Source organism: Hippopotamus amphibius, chromosome 6 (assembly GCF_030028045.1).
Source record: "Hippopotamus amphibius kiboko isolate mHipAmp2 chromosome 6, mHipAmp2.hap2, whole genome shotgun sequence".
NCBI lineage: Eukaryota > Metazoa > Chordata > Mammalia > Artiodactyla > Hippopotamidae > Hippopotamus > Hippopotamus amphibius.
In genome coordinates this window covers 122,614,071-122,635,283 of record NC_080191.1, presented here as the reverse complement: position 1 = coordinate 122,635,283, position 21,213 = coordinate 122,614,071, and the positions used below count along the sequence as shown (strand labels likewise).

Here is a 21,213-nt window from a genome sequence, read left to right as displayed (position 1 = left end):
ACTCCACAGGGAAATTCTGGTTCCTAATATTGACTCTCCTCTCAAGAGTGAGATTATTCTCTGTCGCCAATTTTTGCTTATTTCCTTGCCAAGAGTATTTATATTCTTAACACTGTAGGCTCATTATTAGAAATGAAGTCTTGATAAGTACTATTTTAATGCTTTTTTTTTCTTAGAATGGTGAAAATAATTTAGGAGGAACAACACAAATGAGGCATCTGAATTCAGCGATATCCCTCTCGCGGTGACGTGGTCATTGAGAAACCCAATGAATCCATTCCATTCTTATTTTTCTTTTATTAATCCCTGGTTATTGGGAAGCACTTAACAAAATAAATATTTTAAATTATTTTTAATTAAAATTAATTAAAAGTAATAAAGGAAAACCTTGATTCCATAAGACTGCAATTGTTCTTAGAAAAACAAATTCTCTGTGAATCTTAACTAATACTACAGAAAAAGGCATTGTTGGAAAAGATCTCTTAATAAGGGGGAGAGGCCAGCAAAGAAACATGATTTTCAGAACATAACATGGGAAGGTGAGAGCTGATGATCCGAATTTTGTCTTCGTGATTTTTGGCACAGTAATGACAATTCACTCACAAATTCATGGCTGAAAACTCTTTTCTATACGCCCCCTCGCCACCCCAAACAGAAACTCTCTCTCTATTCTCACACACCAGTAAAAACAGAAAAGAATCTATTGAGACTGTGTGTGTAGGGGTGTGTGTGTGTAGGGGGGGGTGTGTGTGTAGGCGTGTGGGTGTGTGCGCGCGCGCGCGCTTAAAGTAAGAATTACAGCAGGAGTTAAAATATGATAGAATCCCTCTTCTACTTTCCCTTTTCTTTCCTTAGATTTGGGTGCTTGAAGGAGGAACCCTATGTTTTCCAGCAACCAGCAAGCGCTAACACTTTTTATTTAAAAGTAACTAGAGAAAAACACTCCCCAAAGCAAACCAAGCCCGCCCCCCAACCCCCCAATCATCTGTGGATCAAGGCGCCAGGTCCCATTTGGGTACCACTCGGCAGGGGTTTCCCTCTCATCTTTCCACCGCCCCTGCCGGCGGTATGCGACCGGGGCTGCGGGTCCCGGGGTGCCAGCGAGGAGCCGCCCGCCCACCCGCCCCAAGAGAGGAGGCGGCTCCGGCTTGGGAGCCGCCCCCTCTCGCCGCCGGAGAACAAACGGGATATTCAGCAGTGGCCTGTGGCTGCCAGAGCAACTCCTCAGGGGAAATTAAGCGGCGAGGCTGACTGCGCCGTAATCGCCTCTAGAAAAGCGCCCGGCCCCTCCTGCCGCGCACACCCGGCTACCAGGGCTGCCCTGCGGCGGCGCGTGCGAGAGAGCGGGAGAGGGCGCGCCGGGGCGTGAGCCCGGGCGGGTGCGGAGCGCGGGGTGCTCCGGGGTGCGCGCCGGGGTGGCTCGAGCCCCGAGCGTCTCCACCGGCCATGAGGGGCGCGGGTGCCTGGGCCGCGCTCTGCCTGCTGCTGGCCGCCGCCGCCGCCCAGCCCTCGCGGCCGCAGCCCCCGGAGAGGTAACGCGACCCTCGCCCGCGCTCCCTCCCTTCCTCCCTCCCTCTCCTTCGCCCGCTGCTTTGCTTTACCCAGTCCGCTTCGGAGTGCGGGGGTACCCACGCGCCACCAGGACTCCGGGACGGCGCCCGTCCTCTGGGCGGCCTCCTGCGCCCCCAGCTCCGCCCGCCCGACGGCCCCGCAGCTGACCAGCCGCCACGCGGTGGGGACTTAACCTGCCCTGCGTCTCCTCTCCCCGAAGGTTTATGCGGAGGCTGGGAAGCACTAGGGCCCAAAAATGTGGACTTTGGTTTACTTCTGTTTTCTTCCCCGGAGAGGCTTTGCCCAGAGACAGAAGCCTAGGGAAAAACCCGAGTTGCCCGGTGCCCAGGGAGCGGCTCTCGGAAAGTTAACTCTTCACCAACCTCTGAGCTGCCAGATGGCTCCAGGACCTGGGCTGGGAGACCAGACCTACGGCCAACTTTGACATCTCCTTTTCCACCTCCCATCACCATCAACCTCCCTTTTCGATGGGAGGCTCTGCCAATGGCCAACGATTTTCAAAAAGAGAGAGAATTGGGCATCTCTCCAAATCCAGGAAATTAAAACTTTTTCATATTAACGAACTACTTGTGTATCTTTAAAACCATGCACTTTACAGAGTCAAGCTCTCACCCTCTCTCTCAGTCCCCCACCACGCCCCCCAGTTAAAATTTCCAGTAACCATTTTCTTGTAAGATCGTACCACTTACGTGGAGGACTTGATTGCATATGGATGGAGGGATGGATGGATGGATGGATAGCTTGATCTTGTCATGGTAGAGACAGATGGCAGCTGGACTGTGTGTGTTAGGCTAGAATTTAAATATTCTAACAGCTAACAAGTATTTTAAATCTCTTATATGATACAGGCACTTAATACTCAGTATTCACTTTATCCATATTAATAGACTACATCTTTGAAATTGACGTGAAATTGTTAGACCCTGTTTCAAATTTCTTTTCCTCTTTTATTTTCCCAGACCTGTTTTCACATGTGGTGGCATTCTTACTGGAGAGTCTGGATTTATTGGCAGCGAAGGTTTTCCTGGAGTGTACCCTCCAAATAGCAAATGTACCTGGAAAATCACAGTAAGCATTTTTTAAAAGGGTATTCTCCAAAAGTGAATATTGGAAACAGTGGAAGAGCTGCTGCTTTTTTCCTTCCGTGTCAGAATTTGGGTTGGGGGGAAGATGTCTGAAATAGTGAAATGTTGGATTTATCTCAACTATTTGGGAGATTTTTAATAAAACTAGTGGTGTCCTGCATTAACAATTAGAAAGGGCTCAAGATAATGCTTGGAAGATTAAATTCTGAAAGCAGATGTGTGTCTGCAAACCCAGTTTGACTCAACTGAGTTTCATGGATTCAAAGTTAAAGCTATTTTCAGGCGAAGGCCCATTGTAAAGACTTTTAGAAGCTATTTGTTGCCTGTGCCTTTCATAAATGTCTCCCAGTGGCAGATAGAAGATCAAAGGTACTACCCACCTCTGACTACTTTATATCCGTTAGTGAGGGGAAAGGGAAAAGAAAAAGAAAAAAAAAAATCCCACAAGTCAAGATAAGAAGTCAGATTTAGAGACAGCCAGCTTTAAAAAAATAAGTCTGGATTTAGTCAGCTAGAGTGAGTCATCTTTCCAGTGAGCATGGTAGTGACCGTTATCTTCTTCATTTTTTCAGTTTTGGGAAGTTGTTTGGTAATTGAACACATTAGTTCACTGAAAGCTTCATTCAGTCAGATTGTGCCATCCAAGAATTATGATTTTTAAAAATAGGTCCCTCTTACTGAGCACTTAACCATGTGCCAGGCACTGTACCAAGTAGTTAATAAGCATAATCTCACTGAATCTTTGAAATCACTGTGAGAAAGTAGTATTATCCCCATTTTATAGATGAGGAAACCGAGGTCTATAAGAATGATATAAATTGACTTATCAAGCATTGGATAAGTCCAACTTTCTGTAAAGTAGAACCTACTTTGCAATGAAGCCTTCCCACCAAGAAGATCGTTTGACAGGCAGATATGAGGGGTCACCTTCCTTAAATAAAACTTGGCTCCTGTATGCATTGATTCTCTTCTGTAAAACATCAGCTCTCTGATGAACTGGTACAGATTTCATTGTTACTGCAACAGATGGGGCCAGGAGAGGATGGGTCATAAAAAATAGCTTTGAAATGTTGATATTAGCATACATGTGAAATAAGGCTCTGAAACAAACATGTGACTTGGTTTCCATGTTACAGTTGTGTTTCAGTTGTAAATGGGTATAAGTTAAAAATGATCCAAGGAATTTAGTGACTGAGAGGTATCATGTGCCTCGCAGTAGACTCCATGGTTAGCCCAGTGTTTGGGGTATTAGGGGCATTGTTAGTATTGAGGGTGGGGGGAAGGATGTCCAGTGAAAGTTTTCCTTGGCAAAGGACGGGTGTGCCCTAGGAGAGGCCTGACTACCTTATTCTTATGTGTGGGGGAGGGGGAGTGTGATGGATGCTCCTTATGGATACAGCATAAAGGTGAGGCTTGGGGGCTCTCATTCCATCACTCGTAAGCCGTGTGATGGATTTATCTTCTTTAAATCTCAGGATTGCTGTGATGATAAAATGAGATAGGACATATCAAGCTCTCTTCGGCTGAGTGTCTGGGATATAGTAAGTGCTCAGTAAATGTTAGCTACCGCTGTTGCTATTGTTGCTGGTATAGACTTGTCCTTCCTTTGACCTGTAGGCAATATGGCAAATCACCGCCACCCCCTTAATATATTGGCTAAATAAGCTGGGCTCGGCATCAGCTTAAAGCAACTGTTTTGGAACAATCGACTTTGTCATGTGTATCTAGGAAGCACTTATTTCAGTGCTTGCGTTCTCCTGTTCCCTTACTGGAGAGATTCTGTGTGAGTTAGGACTAGATCGGCTCCCAGTAACAGAGATCCAAAGTAACAATGGCTCAACCGGAAGCTTGGTTCTCTCTCAGGTAAGGGAATCAGGAGGTAAGCAATCCAAGATTGGCATGGCAGCCTCAAGTCATTAGGCACTCAATATCCACTTAGATGCCTGCTCAAGTTCCAGCCACCAGGTTCATGGTCTAGCCAACAAAAAGGAAGAGAAGAAGGGCCCAGTCCTCTCTTTAAGGACATTGTGCAGAATTACATGCACCTTGCTGTTTACATTGCATTGGCTGGTTATTAGTTACATGGCCACTTCTAGCTGCAAGGAAACCCTGAAATGAAGGCTTCATGTCAGGAATCCATGTGCTCTGCTAGAATTCAAAAGTCTTTTGAATAAAAGTCTTCTATCAACTGTGGAAAGAAGGGAAAACAAGCAGACGACAAGCAGTCTCTGTGACATATTTATTTGTGGTTTGCCCAGGCTGCCTGAACTAATGTTCAAAAGTTGAGTAACAAATGCCAGCCTTTTTTTGAAAAATATATATTTTTAGAAAGCATAGGTAATGCACAAGAAAGGACTGCACAATTTGCTTTTTTTAGTGAAAAGCTTTATAGTTTTCACTCTTAGCTAGTTAAGTTGATTCTGTTTCAAGGGGCTGCCTCTTTTATGTTTGCATATGAGTAGCTACCAAGAACTTCCAGGGGAGCCCAGCACATTCTCCTGGTTATAATTACAGCCTCAGCAAAATGTTCACAAAGGCGTTGGATGCTCTCAAGGTCTCAGTTGGACAATATCTTCATTTCTTTGTATTTCACAAGGAAAAGCACAGAATCGTTGGTGAAAATCTTCCCAGTTCTTCTTCATGGTCCTCTGGCATGTTAGAGTAGCAGAAGGGAGCTCCCTAGCTCCTGTGTATACTTGGGTTGATAAAAGGAGAGCTGTGGTAGAGCAAAAGCATATAGAAGCTGGTAGCCCTAAGGTCTATTATTCATTCAACAAATGTGTGTTGGGTCTTGGGTACTACTGGAGCTGTGGTGAACAAGGCAGCCAAGCTCCTTGCCCTCATGCAGCTAGCATCCTAGTTTGGAGAGACAGGCAGTTAATGTTCAAACAAACAAGTAAACAAGAAAATATTACATAGTGGTAACTGAATTATAAAAATAAAATAGATACTACTTCACATCCATTAGGATAGCTATTATAAAAAAAACAGAAAATAACAAGTGTTGGCAAAGATGTGAAGACATTGGAACCCTTGTGCATTGCTGGTAGAAATGTAAATTGGTGCAGCTGCTGTGGAAAACAACAGGACACTTTCTCAAGAAATTTAACTTAGAATTACCATATTACCCAGAAATTCCACTTCGGGGTATATACCTAAAAGAAGTTAAAGGTGGGATTTGAACAGATATTTATATGTCCATGTTCATGGCAGCATTATTCACAATAGCTGAAAGGTGGAAGCAACCTAAGTATCCATCCATAGATGAATGGACAAACAAAATATGGTATACAAAGGACCGTTATTCACCTTCGAAAAGTAAGGAAATTCGACACATGCCACAACATGGATGAACCCTGAAGACATTATGCTAAGTGAAATAAGCCAGTCACAAAAGAACAAGTATTGTGTGATTCTGCTTACATGAGGCACCTAGAGTAGGCAAAATCATAGAGGCAGGAAGTCGAATGGTAGTTTCCAGTGGCTGTGGGGTAGGGGAATGGAAGTTAGTATTTAATGGATACAAGGTTTCAGTTGAGAAAGATGAGAAGGTCCTGGAGATGGATGGTGGTGATGGTGGCACAACAGTACTTAATGCCACTGACCCATACACTTAAAAAATGGCAAAAATGGTACATTTTATGTTATGTATATTTTACCACAATAAAAAATATATTTTGAATAAAATAAAACAGAGCAGGGATATACAATTAGATAATAATTGTATAATTCACTTACATGAACTGCTCAGAAAAGGCGAAATCTGTAGAGACAGAGAGTAGATGAATGGTTGCCTGGGGGCAGGGGATAGGTATGGAGATTAACAGTGAATGGTCACGAGGGGTCTCAAGAGGGTAGAAGTGGTCTAAGATTGACCTGTGGTGAGGGTTGTACAACTTGGTATATTCACTGAAAATTATGTAATTGTGCACCTAAAATGGGTGAGTTTTATAATATGTTAAATATACCTCAAGAAATATGTAAAAAACAAACAAACATAGTGGTGGGATAGAAGGGGCTATGGATTAGGTAGTTGGGAAAGGCCACTCTGAGGAGGTGACATTTGAGCTGAGGTCTGAATGATAAGGAACCAGCCACGTGCAAGTTTGTGGAAGAGCATTTCAGTCAGAGGGATCAGCAAGTGCAAAGGCCCTGAGGTGCAGAGAAGCTTGATTTGTCTGAATAACAGTCAGGAGGTCAGTGTGGCTGGAACAGATTGAGTAAGGAGGACGATGGGAGGAGAAGTGAAAAAGGTGAGCAGGGCCCTCAGGCCATGGTGAAGAGTTTGAATATTATTTTGAGTAGGAAGCCACTGGAGACTCTTAAGCAAAGGAGTGAGACGTTCTGATTTTAAAAGATCATTCTGGGACTTCCCTGGTGGCTCAGTGGTTAAGAATCTGTCTACCAATGCAGGCAACAAGGGTTCAAGCCCTGGTCTGGGATGATCCCACATGCCACAGAGCAACTAAGCCATGCACCACAACTACTGAGCCTCTGCTCTAGAGCCTGTGAGCCACAACTACTGAAGTCTGCACGCCTAGAGCCCGTTCTCCGCAATAAGAGAAGCCACTGCAAAGAGAAGCCTGAGCACCGCAACGAAGAGTAGAGAAATAGAGAAAGCCCATGTGCAGTCAACAAAGACCTGACACACCCAAAAAATACATACATACATACATACATACATAAATAAATTTTTTTTTTTTTAAAAAAGATCATTCTGGCTGCTGTGTGAAAGATGAATTGTAGGGAGTTAAGAGTGGAAGCAGGGAGACCAGTTAGGAAGCCATGTGGTCACCAGGAGAGAGAAGATGGTAGAATGGACAAGGGTCGTAACCAAGGAGATGAGGAAACGTCAACTCTTCTGCCTAAAGCAGTTGTCTTAGCAGTTCTGAATGCAGCTAGGGTGGAGTGGTACCAGCCAAGAGGCCTGATGTACCAGGCTCTGGACCCTTGCTTAACAGCTGCTCCAGACAAGGCTGTGCTCTGTTGTGGCCCCAGTCTGTTAAAGGGTTTCTCGAAGCCAGTGGATCCATTCCATTTTCCAGCTCCTGCAGTCAGTAAATCAAGAATAGAGTTCACACTAGTGATTCAGTATCAGAGAGAGCCCTCAAGATGGAAGAATTTCAGAGTAGCCCTCAAACTCAGGTTCCTGTAGGTAGAAATATCGTGCCTCTCACTGCTCATCTGCCTTGCAGTCCATTCTTCCAGACTGGAGATGTGTCCTAGCAAGGTGGCTTTCACCGCCAAATCCTTTTCATCTAACTATAGCTTGTCAGTGGGGAGTTGGGGAAAGGCTGATGTTAACATCTGTATACTTTGAGAAAGGTGAAGGCTAGTGGTCACAAACAAACTTTCTAGCCATTTGTATTGGACTTTCTGGTATGGAAGTATAGCTTGCAGAATGGAAATTCAGATTTGCCCGTAAATTATGGTACTTTAAAATTTTCCTTGCTATTTCTTGGACAGCTGCACTGTCTAAATACACTATCAACATTGTCTATTTAAATTTAAACTAATTAAGTTAAAAATTAAAACTCCGGTTCCTCAGTCACTGTGGCCATATTTCAAATGCTCAGTGGTCACAGGTAGATGGCGACCACCATACTGGACAGTATATAATATGAGTATTTCCGTCACCACAAAAAGTTCCTTTGGACAATGCTGCTTTGGAAAAATTTGGGGGTCAGTTTTACTCATGTGAAGATATGTTGAGGATGCACGTGCTCTGTGCTGCTTAGTTGTACTTTTGCTTTGCAAACGAGGAAGCTGACGCTTGTTCTGTGTAAGGTTGAAGCTGTGACTGGAACTCAGGCCTCTTGACTCAACTATATCTTTCTGGCCACCAACTCTTGGTGACCTCAACTAGTCTTAGGTTTTACTAATGAATTTTGCTGAGTGTGTTCTATAAGACATATGGTTAGAGTTCAAATCAGAGAATTTGAGGGTTAAGAAATTGTTAAATATTTTGTTACTAATGATAGGGTTGAGGGTATCTTAGTTTCTCTTAAGAGGTGAGATTCAGGACTGTAACCTAAGGGGCATCTGCATAAAATACCAAAGTCTGTCTACATGGGGGGTGGGCAGGAGTTAAGTATTCGATAGCTAAGGTTGTATACTTTTTGGAAAATGGTGGCTGGTCTTCTAAGCAGGCTTGGAAGGACAACATGATTGGGTTGAGACAGAAGTCATGCAAAGTGACTGAAGGATGAGAACCAGTAATTGTGCCTGTACCAAGCCCAGCAACAAGAAATGTAACTCCAAGTATTGATATACCACCACCTGGACCACTCTATCACAGTGGTCCCCCTGCTGGGTACATGTGCCCAAAAGGGCAAGACCATGCAGGAGACAGTAAGAGACCTCTGAGATTCCCTAAAAAAAGTCAGGGAGAATAGACCATTGTCAACAAGGACACAGCCGGTGGGATGAGGCTCACTGCTACATTGCCAAGGCACATTTACCAAGAGCCCACTGAGCATGATTCTAGATGCTGGAGACACGTAGATGAACACATGAAAGATGTGGGCATGGGGGGCTTCCTGGGATGACGTGTTCCGCAGGCTCTGAGTGGGAAGGGAGATAAAGCCCAACAGGCACCTTGCCTTCTTGGCTTCACAGGCACAAAGATCACCATTGCATTAATGATTTCCTTATAAATTCATTGCAAACTTGGCAAATCACCAATCCTTCTCTCCCGTGATCTTTTCATCCATAACTTGTTCATTTTATAGTCCAAGTAGAATTAAAGATTCATATTGATGATTTGACACAGTTTAAAAAAAAGAAAAATAGACGTTAGTAGCAAAATAATACCTTGGGAGAGCAACTCTACTCAAAGTTTGACTAGGGCTGCACATGGTATGGCCAGCTAAGTGGAACCAGCTGAACCTTTGTTTATAGCAACTATGCAAATTAGAGGAAACTTGAAGCCTAGAACCTTCTGGGAATGATCCTCGAATAGGTATGTAGGAATTGTTATTTTAAATTGGTTCCTGAAGTTAAAACTAAATATTTCATCTGAATTGCTGTTATTATCTAAGAGAAACAGCAGTTGGTATGCAGATGTCAGCGAAAATGATTCTGTTCTTAGATTTAAAGGTGGGCATCATTTACAAAACAGTTTTTAAAAATGAGGTCATTCATGTATGTGGTCCATTGTTATAAAACATTATTGAAATTACAAGGTACTTATTTATGATTTATATCTCTTCCTTATTTCCAAAAAAATTTTAAAGGTACTGAAATTAGCAGATTATTGAAGGTTTCAGCTGTTATTTTCGGCAGAAATCTGACTTGGGGAAAAAAAACCAGCAAACATTTGAGCAGTTTAAAATTTAGTAGTTCCTTTAACTCTGAAATAAATAATATGGGCCGATCAGAAAGTCGCAGACCTGTGCCAGAAATGGGAGAATTATAGCAATGAATAGAGTCAGTCCCATTTAAACTGAAAGTATGTGGCAAATTTTTCCTTATTTAGCTAATTCATGCAGAAGAAAAAAGGCATAAATTGTCATATGTAGAAGATCTTCAGATTCCCCAGGTAATGCATGTACTGTCGTTTTGATAACTACCTTTTTTTTTCATTCAACTGGAATTAAATATACTAGTTATTATATAGGTCGCAGATCTGAAATAATAACATATGGTTATTTCATCTGCATCCAGTTCCCTGATGTCAGTGGATACGTTAGTATGTCCATTTCACAAGCAGAGAAACTGAGGTCTAAAGAACCTGTATCTTGCCTAATATCCCTGCACATGGTATGAAAAGACTGGCACATTTTCTGACTCAGTGATACAAATGCACTATTATGCACTTATTTAACAAATAAACAAACATGCACTCCATGCATATTGGGCATCTGCTATGAACTGAGCATTGGGTTGGGCCCTGGTAAAAAGGCAAGGCATAGTTTCTATTCGTAGGGAGTTTATAATCTGGTAGAGAGTAGTTAGATAAGAAAATCGGTAGCAATTATGTTGTGTAAATAATTATGCTGCTCACTGTAAGTAGTTTTAAGTGTTGATAATGTGGAATAAGGCTTATTGACATTTTAAAAATTATTGAAGGTCTTAGATTATTTAAATGAAAACAATTATTACCTCATGCAAAGAGTAAAAGATGTTATGACCCATTTTATATCTCTGCTGCTCTAAGACTTGAGAAATTGTTATATGTCCTTCGTTTGACAGCACAGGGCTATTTTATAACACATGCCGTGATATTTCCAAATATGCCTAATAAACAATTGTGTAAAGGCATTCCTTACCATGGGGTGATTTTGTTACTAATGTGTGTTAAAGTCATCATACTGAATCCGTCCTCCAAAAGCCTGATTAAGTTTAAATGGCATTCACATTTAACTTACATAAACTACATTTACTTTAAAGAAATAATAGGTTGCAAATGTGATTGGGAGTTACATCTTCCCAATAACCTTCATATGGCTTCATGAGAAGAAAGTCAGCATTGGTGGGACATGGAATTGAGTGAAAATTGAAACATATAGTGATGTTCTATTAAAATTAGTGCTAGGTATATAATTTGAGAAAATAAGAAAACAAATAGTGAATTTAGACAGGAACTCAACATTTAAGTCATTTAATTATACCGAAGTATAGCAAGGGGTTCTAAAATTACTGTAACCATTATTTGCCTGGCATAACCACAAGCAGGACAGATAGCGGAATGGAATTTTGGACTTAAACACATATTTCCTGGCTTTAAACAACATGTAGGATTTAGAATTATATAGAGATTTAAATTCCAGTCTTAACTATGGGGTTTATTTTAATGTACCTATACATTTGTTGGACTAGGCTTCGTTATTTCAGCTGCCTGAATAGTAATTTAACCCCATGTTTGACTTACTATTATTTATTTTTAATTCCTTAGTAATGATAGGTAAAATTAACAGAGAATGTCTACAGACCCCAACTTGACTATATGAATGGGAAAAGAATGCTATAGCTGCTTGTTGTTTGTTTTTTAATTAGGAGAGAATAGTTTAGAAACTTTGTGATTCTTATAACCCTTAAACTGTCCCAATTAGGTTTCAATTGATAAAATAATGGAAGCATTAAAACATTTTCCTTGGTGCCTTCAATCCTTCTGAGAAGCAGGGGGAATATAAATCCTAAGTAAATAAGCAAGTAGGTGACGTTTTCCCGCTGGGGCCTCAGCCCAATTTTTCTAAATTTGTTTCGTTTCCTGCTTGCTTTTAAGGGCCGCTGTTGCTTGTTTTTGCTTTTGTTTTTTGTTTTTTTGTTTTTGCTGTCTCACATGGAAATCAAATATGTTTTTATTGATCAAAAACATGATGTTTTATTAATGTGCTTATTTGTACTGCTTGTATTTTTAGTGCTGGGCGAAGGCAGATGCCTTAGAAAGGGCTTCATGAGTAGAGAAGAAAATGAGACACCATGAAAATGAAGTCTTCTTTGGGTATTTCTTTTTCCTGCAAGAGATTCTCTTTAATAATATATTAATGACAGAAAGTCATTTTTTTCTGAAACATCGCTGTAATAATAGAGCACAAAGATAGCACATTTAAACCCCACTATTAAAGAGCTGTGTGATGAGAAGTCATCTAACAGAGGTAAAACACCCAGAAATGATTTTAAAGATTGTATTATTTTTTTATTTTATTTTTAAACTTAATCAGGAAATACTTTACTTTCTTAAGCTCTTTATTGGAGTATAATTGCTTTACACTGTTGTGCCAGTTTTTGCTGTACAACAAAGTGAATCAGCTGTATTTATACATGTATCTCCATATCTCCTGCCTCCTGCGACTCCTTCCCACCCTCCCTATCCCAGCCCTCTAAGGCATCACCCATCATCAAGTTGATCTCCCTGTGTTATGCAGCAGCTTCCCACTAGCCATCTATTTTACATTTGGTAGTGTATATATGTCAATGCTACTCTCTCACTTCGCCCCAGCTTCCTCTTCACCACCAGCCCCACGTCCTCCAGTCCATTCTCTGCATCTGCATCCTTATTCTTGCCCTGTCACTGGGTTCATCAGTACCATTTTTTTAGATTCCGTATATATGAGTTAGCATATGGTATTTGTTTTTCTTTCTAAAGATTGTATTATTAAAAAGACTTATGGAATTACTTTCACACCCCTTTCCCAGAGTTCAATTTATGATGTGAAATTATAGGCAAATTTGAGTTGTTCAACAGATTTGCAGATTCCTTGCCATCTATCAGGTGTTGACAGGAAAAAAAGAAAAGAGAGAGGGAGGGAGAGAGAGGGAGGGAGAGAGAGGGAGGGAGAGAGAGAGAGGGAGAGAGTGGCTTCATTTGCTGGTTGCTCTATGCTGGAGACCAGGGAAGCATTTAGAGGATTTGTGATTCTGAGGCTTTCTCTTTTTTTTTCACCTTGTCCTGCATTTAGAGTTTGGAAAGTGTTCCCGTGGATAGCTGCTGTCCCTTGTTCCCTGCACAGTGAAATTTTATCTGTATGCATCATTATTCCTTGATCCTGTGAAAAGTGTAATCACTACCTTCAACTTACACACCTGCACGTTATAGTTTAGCAGCTTTATCAACAGTGGCAATGGCGCTTTGGGGTTACTCTTGAATTTCTTACTCTAGGAACTTGGGAGAATAGAAGTGTTTTCTTCAGATATATTATTTGTTAGATCATAAGAGTCAAGGTGGCAAGTCTCTGGAAAACCGATATAAATATCTAAAAATAAAGGGAACAATCACAGAGATGTGGGGAGTTGTGATTAAAACTGTACAAGCCCTGCCACTAAATATCACCTCTCTTTCACCACCTCACCCCCAAGACACTCCTGAGCATGACATATAATAAAATAGTGTTTCCCAAAGTGGGGAGGGAGGGAGAGACCTTTCAGGGGGGCTGTCCTGTGGACCAGGCTGATGGGAAGCACAGCGGGGCAGGGGAGATTTGATTGCTGCTCACTGCTCCTAGAAATGAATTGATAGCATTAGGCACTAGGATCCTTGGCCTTCCTTAATCAATAGAAATTGATCAGAAGCCAGACAAGAAGATCAGGCAAGGCTTTATTGGGTCCCCTGCTGCAGCACTGGGGAGTGAAAACAAGTAACAGGTTCCCTTCAGTTCCTCATATGGAGTGAGGGTAGGGGTGCGTCCAGGGGCAGGGCCAGAGGGGTGGCTTAGATGGTTTGCCCACCCTTTTGATGGTGTTGAGTGCAGGAGGCATTTGTAGGACCCTGTTTTTGCTCCAGACATCCTGTTTTTGCTCCTGACTCTTCAGAAGTGGTGGTTGGGGTTTTGGTCTCTTTGTATCTTGTTGTCCATAATTTTTTCAAAGCTTTTTGCCTTAGTCTCTTACAACATGAACTCTGGGGGAATCAACTGAGCCTGCAGGCAGTTATTTTTAGTCCCTTATACTTTCTTTGTATCTTATTGCTCAGGAGATGTTTTTCCAGGTGCAAGCACTGCAGCAAAGGGTCCCAGGTCCCAGGTCCCAGCCTGTCATAACAGGGGTCTGATAGAGGGCTGACAGAGACTTTCTGAAAGCCCTGGGCTATGATTGACCTTCTGTGAAGAAATCATAATTCATTACAGTTATTTTTGAAGTACCTACCAGAGATCAGGTCCTGGGTTGCGCAGAGAGACTGTAATGATTGGAAAACCACATCCCAGAACAGGGCTTGGGGAGGTAAGGAAATGTCCGGGAAATGAATCACAGTAGCACAGGGTGACAAGGTTCATAGTGGAGCGTTGTAAGTATGGCATTACTCAGTGACCAGAAGAAAGGGCATTGGCGAGTCATACTGAAATACTGTTCAGCCATTTACTAGGTATGTGATGCAGTTTCCAGAACTTTCCAAAGTTGGTTATCATGGCAAGCCCTGCTTCATAAGGGTAATGTGAGGATTGAAGGAGGTGGTAGATGAAAGGCCCTTGGCACAGCGTGTGATGCAAGAAAGTACTCAATAAATGTTTTTTTTTCAACCTCTCTTCCAGGGCTGTAATAAGGCATAAAAGTGTGGTGTTTGTGTAGAACTTGTCTGCAAGCCAACGCATTTCAAGCTGGATGGTATTCCCTTTGGGGCATGGCTAGCTCCCACTGGAAATACCCATTCCTACTCACTATGTCCTTTCTTCACTTAAAATATGGCCTTTCATAAGACTTTGTCCACAGAAGCGCTTCCAAACCTTCCCTGATTCTCCTCAAGCTATGTGCCCTCAATCAACCACCTCCCACCCAGCACTGAGAATGCCCCTTAGCTTTTAAAACTAGGGTGTTTAGAGGCAGAGAAAGGATTGTCAGTTAAAAATTGCAAATAATTTTCTGTCTTTAGAGATGGAGATTTTAATTCACTTTTGGAGCCTCAAATCATCAGAATAGTCCCCGCTGTTTATACAAATTAAGTAATGAATTTATTAATTTATTCCTAATAGAGACACCCCATAATATAGTAGTTAAGAGTGTAGTTCCTGGAGCCAGACTGCCTGGGTTCAGATACCAACTCTACTATTGTGGTAGTGAATCACCAAAGATGACCCCTAAATAACCTCATCTCCTGGTATTCATGCCTTTTTCTAGTACCCCCAAACATTGATGCTTGGCTAGCCCTATGAAAAAGTAGAATGAGGCAGAAGTGACACTACATGACTTCTGGGGTTAGGGCATAAGAAATCTTAAAGCTTTTTGCCTTAGTCTCTTACGACATGAACTCTGGGGGCATCTAGCTGCCATGTAAGGACCACCATGCTGTGAGGAAGCCCAAGCTAGCCTTGTAGCGAGGTTTCATGGAGAGAGAGAGAGAGAGAAAGATGTTGAGACAGCTCCCAGCTGTTCCAGTATTCCCAGCTGGGGTGCCAGACATGTAAGTGAGAAAGTCATCTTGGAGGACCAACCCAGTTAAGCCTTTGGATGACTTACAACCCTAGCTGAGCACTGATAGTAATTGCATGAAATAATTCAAGCAAGAATCACCCAGCTGAGACCAGTGAAATCACAAAACCATAAGAAATGAGTGCATTGTTGCTGTAAGCCACCAAATTTTGGGGTTGTTTGTTATACAGCAGTAGATTACCAAAACAGTTAATTACTAGCTGTATGACCTTGAGTTTGTTAGTTAACCTCTTCATGCCCTAGTTTCCTCATCTATAAAATATGGCTAATAATATCCCCTACGTCATAGGATCACTTTGGGCATTAAATTAGTTATTTCATGTACAGTGTTAAGAAGAGTGCTCAAGACATGGTAAATACTAAAAAAAAAAAAAAAAAAAAAAAAAGTATAATTCCTCCATGAAATATTTATTGACTATTTAATATGTGTCAGGCCTTATTTTATATTCTAGAGATATAATAGTGAAAGTTCTTACACTGGTAATATTTACTTTCTAGGGGGGAAGAGAGACAATAAAATAGGGTGGGAGTAAGTACCATGAAGACAATAACACAAGGTGATGTAATAGAGATTGATGCTGATGATGTGACATTTGACCCGAAACCTGGATGATGCAAAACATTCCCCCCCCCAACTGATGGTTCTTGAAGAAATTGTGAGGTCATCACTGCTCTAAATGCAGATGACTAGGTATGTGGCGTTAAGCAACTTCTGACATTTCTTGTCCATTATGAGTACAAAATGTCTTCTGGATGATTATGAGTGGAAAGGCCTTGCTTGTGAATTACGGTTAGCGCCTGGGGAGAGGGCAGTGGATTTGGTTTGCTTCTTTGCTTATTTATATTTGGTTTGTTTGGCTTTTACTTTTGAAAGTCGCATTGGAATGTGGACGGGGAGGAGCTGAAGGCTCAGTTCTTGTGAGTAGTGTTGCCTTGCGTCCTAGGTGACACAGTGTGCTGCAGAGTTGGGAGGAAGGTGTTGTCCTCATCCTGGCTCACAAGTCTCTGCAGCCTTAGGAGGGTGCAGAATCTTAGGAGCATCAGAAAATAGCACACTGGAAACAGATGGAGGCTTCCTCCTCATTGGCCCGTTCAGGGGACTTGGTGAGCACATCCATCACCAGGAACATTCTGTTTGTCCGTTCATCTGTGAACAGAAACTTGGGTTATTTCCACCTTTTGGCAATTTTGAATAATGCTGCTGTGGACATTGGTGTACAAGTGTCTGTTTGAGTCCCTGCTTTCAATCCCCTTGGGCATACAGCTAGGAGTGGAATTGCTGGATCATGTGATAATTCTCTACTTTTTGAGGAGGCACCAAACTATTTTCCGGCAGTAAGAGAGGAAAGACATGTGAACATGATCACTAGGGAGCCAGACTGCTTTGTGGGCCTAGATAGACATCCCTTGGAGAGATACTCCAAAACAGGGGGGATTCTGGCACAGTCATCAAGCTAATAGGAACTTGCACCATTGTTCTTTAGGGATTACAAATAAGCATTTATTGTTTGGTGGATACAGACATGTGGTAGAAAATAATTTTTTTTTAGTGCAAGGCAATTATCCAGAGCCAGGCAGCTACCCTAGGAGTAGCCCAATGTACTTGTTTTTATTCTTATAATTGTGTTATAATTTTAATGAACTTGCTTTATTATTCTTCATAAGTCTTATTATATATATATATTTATCCCTATAAATCTTAGCAATGCATATAGTGTTTCATTACTCTCTGTAAATCTTAGCTATTTATATATCTGAAAATAATGAAACTATATTTCTTAGCAGAGAAATAAATCATAGAATTATTAAGTCAGAAAGGAATTACCAGACAGCATTCCTGACTGCAGACTGGAATCTATTTCCTCCGTGTTCCCATAGCGTCTGGGGAGTATCTTTATTGCAGCACTGATCTCTGATCATCTGCTTACGAATCTGTCTCCTCTACTAAACTGCAGAGCTCTTGAGGACAAGATTCTTATTTTAGTTGTCGGTTCTCCAAGGCGCTAACATAGTGCTTGACACATGCAATAGTAGTTGAGTGAAAGAATGAATGTATAAATGAATGAGTGAATGAATGAGTAGATCAATGACTATACCGGCTTTTAGGCAGAACATTACAGAAGCTATAGATCTCTGCAGAAGAGTATCTGTTTATTGCCAAAGATCTCTGGGGAAGGAGACTTACACTGAAAATGTTTGTAATCTGCAGAATGCTAGTTAGAAGAGATGTTCCCTTCCTGTGTCCTCCTTACTTCTAGTTGTGTACCATATGTGTGCTGTTTGCACCTCCCTTGGGTTTGTGCATTATCAATCACCTTAGGGTTGTACTGGGTGACCACCAGTCAGTCAACATAACATCAGTGACATGAAAAGAACAGCACACCCTAAGGATTTAATGTCAATTTCTGAATATTTACTTTCCAATATGGGTGAACATTCTTAGATGCATCATGGTGTGAAGTTCTTCAGTGCCTTCTATTCCACTGCACAGTGTCACTATAAATGCATATACACTTTTTGTATATGCAAGAGTACAGTGCTGTAATATTAATGTTGACTTTGAAAGCTGTTAGTTTTATGTATAAAACCATTCAGGGTTGGAATGTGTAAATAAAGAGAGAAATAGATAAACAGTTAATATGAATTAAGAGTGTATTCTATTAGCTAGTTCAGTTTGGGAAAAATGTTATTTTCTTTTAAAGCCAATGAATCCTTATAAAAATGTAAGTGATAGAAGGCTGAATGAAAGAGACTAGATTATAGCATAATTCTCACGTTTGTAGAATTGCTTGGTTGAATGAGCATTTATGACATTCAATAACATCACCTTAAGTATTATATTTAAGTTTAGGCCATTTCGTTCCATTTAGGGAATAAATCTTTTGGGAAAAGAAGTCATTTGGGGGGAATTCTTCACATCTTGTGAGGATGAATTAACAGTAAAATTGTCATGCTCTTGATGGTGATACTTGCCTGTGGCTGGATAGTGATTTTCACACTTCCCCCAAGATGTGTGTTCCGTGATCCTGGGGACCTTGATGAGGCAAACAGATGTGGTAGCTTCTGTTGCAAAGCCAGGCAACAAGAGGCAAGATTTTTCTTTCCACTTAGTGTTATTTTGTGAGCTGTGATGAAGACACAAGATGCAGCGTCTGTTGGGGTGCAACAAGGAAGGATGCTCAAATGGGAGTCAATGAAACTATTTTATTTGATTTAGGCAAAAAATATTTACTAGCACCTACCATGTTCCAGGCGCTGTTTAGGCACCAGGGATACGTCAGTGAACCAGGCAGACAGAGATTCTTGTGCTCCAGGAGCTTTGCATGCCTGGCATGTGCTAGGAACAGCCAAGAGGCCTGTGAAATGAACAGAGGGGAAGAGAGCAGATGCTGAGGTCAAACAGGGAAGAGTAGGGCAGATCCTATAAGGCCCGGAGACCAGTGTGAGTGACACAGTCTATCAGTCAGAGTGTCCATAGAAAACAGCACACTCAAAATATGATGGGTGGGGGGGAAGTGGTGTTTACAAAGACGCTGTTGAAAATGGTAGGGAAGCCTAGAGGAGAGAGAGATTACTAGAACCCAAGAATCAACCCAAGGGCACCTCACAGAGAAAGAGCCAGGGAAGTTAATATCCTGACCTAATTCCCTTCCCTGTTTTCAATTTCCTATTGGGGCTTCCCATGGCCACAGCACCCAGGTGACAGTGGTTGATATATTCATCCAGGTCAACCACCCAAGAAGGGGAGTAGGATAGAGATGGGAGGAGACTGGATCCAGAGGGGCAAATGGAAGACACTGGGCACAGAAAGCCTGTATCAGCAGTCTCCAGAAAAACAGGACCAGTAGGACATGGGTATATATATATACATACACACATGAGAATGTACACACAGACACATGTCCATATAAATATGTACACGTACATATACACATAAACACACATGCACACACACATGCATGCCTACACACATTACATATGTACATATAAATATATACACACATGTACATACATACATAAAGAGATTTGTTTCAGGGAATTGGCTTATGCGATTGTGGAGGCTGGCCAATCTGAAATTTGCAGAGCAAGTCAGTAGGCTGGAATCAGTCAGTCGGGAGCGGAGATGCTGCAGTCTTGAGGTAGAATTCCTTCTTCCTCAGGGCAAGATTTTGCTGTTAAGGCCATTCAGCTGATGTGATGAAGCCCACCCACATTATCAAGACAGTCTTCTTGCTTAAAGTGAGCTGATTGTAGATGCAAACACATCTATGAAATACCTCTACAGCAACACCTAGATTTGTGTGTGATTGAAGCGCTGGGTGCTACAGCCCAGCCAAGTTGACATGTGAAACTAACTACCCAGAGCCACATCAGAGCTCTGAGCAAGGAGTGACGTAACGTGACTTGTGTTTGTAAAGGATCACCTGGATGTCGTGCTGAGAATAGAGCGTGCAATGCTGGAGTGGAAGTGGGGAGACTAGGTAGGAGGCTATTTCTGTAATTTAGATGAGAGGTGATGACAGCTTGGACCAGCATGGGAGCCACGGAGGAGGCGAGGGAGGGTCAGTTTCTGGATATACTTTAGAGCCAATAAGAATTGTCAATGGAGAAAATGTGGGGTGGAAGAGAAAGAGAGGTGCCAAGGATGGCTTCAGAGTTCTTGGGCTGAGCAAACCGGCAGGATGGAGGTGAGATCACTGTGGCAGAGAAGGTGGGGTGCAGTGGATTTGCCAGGGTGATCAAGGGTTCTGTTTCAACATGTTAATTAAATAAGCTGGGGTGTGCATCAGACCCCACAGCAAAGTGTCCTTCCAAATACTGCTTAACCAACAGAGAGGACAGGCGGCAGGTGACAGTTTGCTTCCTATACTTGAATCAGTGCTTCAGAAAAAGTAACGAAAATACACACTTGATCAAATGGCCACGGTGAGCTCCCATCCTTAAAGCATGGGATTCAAGGAACTGGCTGCAGTATAGGACTGTGCTTAGGTGTCCTGGCAGCTGAAGATAAAGGTACTCATGCAGGCTTTTGAGGTGAAGAATGGTATATAGCAAAAAAAAAAGATCACTTCATTTCACTGATAATGTCAATAAAGACATTTCTTTTACTTCAAATGACCTAATCTGGTATATTACAGCAATAAATCCTATTTCTTGCCTGCCCTAAACCTACTATTCAGAGCCATAATGTCACTATTTTACATTGAAAATTAGGAATTAGAATCTTCTGAGATTGAACTAGGGTACAAAGTGTTTGGTTGCTGAGACTGGCACGTTCCCAGCACCGGATGTTTTCCTTCACTTTTCAGAGAAATAAATCAATAACTTAATATTGGGCATATTTGCAAGCCACACCCAAATGCTGCAGCAGAAAGTGAAAAAATACTTCCTAGAGCTAAATGTTATCAGAGGCAGAATCAGGAACCCGTTCACTGGTCGTGCCCAAATTGAAACAGTCAGCTTTCTAGGCCTTGAGTGTGATAAATCCATCAGTCTGACGTTTTACAGAATGCTGCCATGTGTAATGAGAAATCCCTCTGTTATTCCAGGTCCTAATTTGATTTGACTTTCCAGAACTTTCTGACAAAGCCAGCAAACACTTGCTGCCATTCTTCACATCCTATTATTCTTAGGATTTTCTAACTTTTAGAGACAAGAATAAGAAATAAAACTGACAGCCTTTGGGACTTAC

The 21,213-nt window shown here is 41.8% G+C and overlaps 1 protein-coding gene across 1 annotated transcript in view; it reads left to right on the top strand.

The window, feature by feature from the left end:
- Positions 1 to 1,187: 1,187 nt before the first annotated feature.
- Positions 1,188 to 21,213, top strand: part of PCOLCE2 (procollagen C-endopeptidase enhancer 2) — a 68,073-nt gene continuing 48,047 nt past the window's right edge. The window contains exons 1-2 of the mRNA XM_057740349.1: positions 1,188 to 1,532; positions 2,532 to 2,640. Of these exons, the coding sequence (XP_057596332.1) occupies positions 1,447 to 1,532; positions 2,532 to 2,640 (195 nt within the window). The 5' untranslated portion in view covers positions 1,188 to 1,446. The remainder of the gene's footprint in view (positions 1,533 to 2,531; positions 2,641 to 21,213) is intronic.